The 4373-nt window shown below is 48.5% G+C and overlaps 1 protein-coding gene across 1 annotated transcript; it reads left to right on the plus strand.

Moving 5' to 3' along the window:
• The first annotated feature begins 2748 nt into the window (after positions 1-2748).
• On the plus strand, positions 2749-4015 carry LOC308472445 (transmembrane and death domain protein 1-like). Its single transcript, XM_080997321.1, has one exon. The coding sequence runs from the start codon at positions 2893-2895 to the stop codon at positions 3745-3747; it is 855 nt and encodes a 284-aa protein (XP_080853447.1). The 5' UTR covers positions 2749-2892; the 3' UTR covers positions 3748-4015.
• The last annotated feature ends 358 nt before the right edge of the window (positions 4016-4373 follow it).

Consider the following 4373-nt stretch of genomic DNA (forward strand, 5'->3'; position numbering starts at 1 on the left):
CTGCCTGTCACAATTTTCTTGGGCATTTCTTAGTTTGAAGGAAGACCTCGTTGTTCCCAGCGGCTTGTAGCAACCCAAATCATTGCACTAATCACCTTGCATCAATACTATTTATTCCCATCGCTCACCTCTTTAAGTTCATCAAGCATTTGATTGTTTTTATTTTAAAAAAAAACCCACTTCCAAATATGCTTAAAGTGCTTTTATTACATCTCCACCTCTAAGCTTCCTCTTGACTGGGGTGTAGAACCGATGGAATAACATCTGATAAAATGAATTTTCCAGAGCAACACAACTCTCCAGCACAAATCAAGCCCCTCCGCTGTTTACCTGAACCACATTTTAATTTCTTGTTGCATTACACTTACCCCGGTACTCAAATATCTTTTCAGTTCAAGCTCCTAATGCAATATGCAAACTGCCTTTGGGTACCAAAAGGCAAAGGACAGAGGTAATAAATATATGAGTAATCAAAAGGGGGGCGGGAATGATACCAAGGAGAACAATTCCCTGCTAATCCCTTCCTAACTTGTTCCAATGGCCACTGAGTAGGTCAAATAATTCTGTTCGGAGGAGGCTTGGTTACTTGTCCACAGAAAAGACACAGGAGCTATGGTGTTCATACACCAGCTGCAGGAAGGTGGATATCAGACCCCCTTCCAGCTTGCTGCACTTTGCCCATAACCCAGCCCTGACCCGGTTCTGAGAGGGGTGAGGTTAGAGGAGACACCTCCAGGGATCTAAATCAATCGGCCAACTTCCCTTCCTGGCTAAATTATAGTGCCCTTTTTGTGATGGTGATGACCAAGCACTGAAGGGCAGCTGACCTCAAATCAGACCACCAGATTCACTGTTTCCACCACACCCTGATCAGAAAGGTGAAAGATCAGGTCTTTAATTCCTGCAGAAGCTTGGCTATGATTTAGTGCCCGAGTCCCATACTCCCATATCCAAAGAATGGCTTCATCTTGCAAGTGGGGGGGGGGGGTAGGGTGGAATTTGGGACCTAGAAAGGTCCCAAACAAACACACACACACACACACACACACACCATCCATGGTCATTCACACAACCCTCTGATGACTTTTGTTCCTTCTGCGCTAAAGATCCGTCCCTTTCTTAGTGTAGCACGCGCAACTTTGCTCTACAGTGCATAGAACCCAAGCGTGAAACACCGGCAGTGATTAGAAATGTGATCGTAAATGCACGTTGGTGAAAACAACATTCAAGAATGCATTACAGAAAGGAAAGTGGCTTTGCGAAAATGTGTACGTTAGGGGAAATTGCAGACAAAGACATGTGTTTTAGAAGTAATTCGCACTACGGTGCTGAGGAGCTTTCACAGGGACTTTTTTTTAAAAGAAGAAGAAGAAGCAAACTGAGTGTGAACAAGTGAACTTAAGACAGAAAAAAATAGAAACTGAAATTGACATATTTTGCCTGTCCGTAATAAAAGTGCAATGACAAAGAAACGTATGCAATTTAGGGCCACGCTATATGAGATCTGTGATCAGGACTCCTGTTGTTTAATACTGATGGAGAGAGAAAGAGAGAGAGAGAGAGAGAGAGAAGCAGTCAACAAACCAAACAGAATCCAAGGAAGAGCGATAAAGTGTTAGAAATGTGGATAATGGCAGTGCCAGCCTTAGCATGGCATTTAGCTTGAAGAATGGAATGTGAACAAAGGAAGGAGAAAATGAAGAGGGAGCAGCCAGATTCCTGGCAGGGGAGTGGCTTCAAGAGACCCTTCCCATGATCTCTAGAATGGCCTTATACACATCATATCTTTTCCATCAGCCACACAGTCCTGGGGTGGATCTAGACACAGGAAAACCCCCACTATAAATAAGTCAGAAATTAGATCATTATAACAAAGGGGGGGGGGGAATCTATATGGAAAGTCGTGTTTTAAAATTTCCTGCTCTCTGGCGCCATCTGGTGTTGCATTCAAATCACTGTTTCTTCACTGATGTAGCCGAGTCCCCTGCTTGTTTTAAACTCCCAGATTCCGTCTTTTCCATTCCCCATAACAATTTCCTACTGTGTGTGCTTTGCAACAGGGGTAGCCAATGGGACACCCTCCGGGCGATATTGGACCATAACCCCCATCATCCCTGACCATTGGCGTCCTTCACTGGGGCTGATGGGAGCGGTAGTCCAACAACATCCGAAGGGCACCATGTTGGCTCTCCCTGCTGTTAGAACCCACCCACCCACTAAACATACCTCGCCACAAAGTTATTCCTGGTGGTCCTGTGAGAATTGCGTGCCAGGCATCACAGCTCAGTCAGTATGAGTATCAACCGTGGGTGTTTGACCAAGGTAAACACAGCTCCTAATCATAAACATCCGGGCAGATGTTGTTATGTACTGAAGTTCTCACCCTGGGCCAGCAGAGGGATACTGTAGATCGTTCTCACTCAGGTCCACATATGCAAATAAGGGATTGAAAGTGACGTTCAGTGATTGGATAGTTACAGAAAGTGGTTACTGTTGCGTTGTAGTGGAGCTCTATATAAGCAGGCTGGCTGAACCCTTCAGTTCTGTTCTGTTCTGGCCTGTGAATAAACAAAAGCAGTTTGAAGAATTGCTGTATCGCCTGATATGCTCACCCGCAACTTAACAGAGGTTACCCTTTGGAGTCTATACAATCCTCAGCAGCCCACCTAGCAAAAGCTTCAGTAATCTCTGAGCAGGAGCTGTGAACTCAGGTTATGAGGTTTCACTGACCTCATAGGGGCCCAGAGAGGCTGCAGGAACAGGGGTGTGCAAGGCACAGAGACACAGGGAGCTGGACAACATGACAAGTCCAGCAGCCACACACACCCCGTGCTAAATGTAGGAGATCAGAGCTGATCTTGACCCTAGGCTATAACTCCCATCTCCTCTACCATGTTGGCATTAACTGGACTCCCTCTCTTCTTGCTGGCATCACAGATGACCTACATTAAGATGGCAGCTTATGACCCCGAGGCCACTGTGCTAGGCTGTATCTCAGAGCTCTTGAACCCGGAAGAATGCCACGAGCTCTACATCCGGCTTGCCACCCCTCAGAAGGATGCCCAGCGGCCGTCAGAAGACGGGGACCTCTTCCCTGCCGGCCAATGGGAAGGCATATCCGACATGGACCAGTGCAAAGAAGGCCTAAAGCAGTGGCTGCAGATGCAGAGAGGCGCCATCGACTGGGACCGCCTGGCGCGAGCCCTGCGGCAGATCGGGCGCCCCGATGTCTCCAGGGAGCTGAAGAAGAGCCTCAATAAGAACAGGAGCTTGGAACCCAAGTGGGACGCAGAGGGAAATCGGACGGTGGTGATGGGTGCTCAGCCATCGGCCCTCCTCGTTGAAAACAAGGCACCCACCCGCAGGAGCCGTTACGGGCCCATCCACAAACACCGCAAGACCTTTGTGAAGGAGGGCAGCTGGGATCTCAAGGCTTTCCTCCTCCAGTTGTTCCCGGTCGCTTTGCAGAACCTGACACTGCAGCAGTGCATCGTACCGGCCGGCCGGCTGCTTGTTGTGAGCTTCCTGGCAGGGCTGGTCCTCTGGCTGATTTCCGTGTATTATGTCATTTGCTGGAATCTGGGGCAATGCCTCTTTGCCAGCGGCCTTCGCTACGGTGCGACCCCGGCTCGGCAGAACATGAACTTGACGGTGATTTGGAACAACCAAGCCGTTGAAGACTCTATAGATGACGAGGAGGACCCGGACAGTTCCTTAGAAGAGGATGCTACAGAGGATGAACAGTGACCCCAGCAGCTCCCGGTGAATTCTGCAGGGAAGTTGATCTCATTTAATAAATTCACTTGCGGATCTTTTGTTTTGAGCCCGTTACCTACCTCAGGCTTGACTCAGTTGAACACCTCGCCGACTCAGGGCGCACGGTACAATCTCCTGTTGTGCGGTGACAGTAGGTGAAGGAATGTCGCAGGGCAAAAAGTGGGAGGAGATATGCCCTTGGCCCATTGAGAATGATCTAACGGAATGAAGGTTATTAAAATGTTTAATTATGCTGCTATGTTTTCTTTTCAGTCTGTGGAATAGCGAAACGTGCTCATTTAAGATGGTAGATGGCAAACCTCTGAGAGGTTTAGGGCTAGATAGAGTGGGACCGAAGCCCAGCTCCTGCCAACCTAGCAGTTTGAAAGCACACCAGTGCAAGTAGACAAATAGGTACCACTGCAGCGGGAAGGTAAACAGTGTTTCTGTGCACTCTGGTTTCCGTCATGGTGTCCCGTTGTGCCAGAAGCGTTTTAGTCATGCAGGCCACATGACCCGGAAAGCTGTCTGTGGACAAACGCCAGCTCCCTTGGCCTGAAAGTGAGATGAGCGCCACAACCCCATAGTCGCCTTTGACTGGACTTTACCGTCCAGGG

This window comes from Podarcis pityusensis (genome assembly GCF_964106645.2).
Source record: "Podarcis pityusensis genome assembly, chromosome: 2".
NCBI classification, from domain to species: Eukaryota; Metazoa; Chordata; class Lepidosauria; order Squamata; family Lacertidae; genus Podarcis; species Podarcis pityusensis.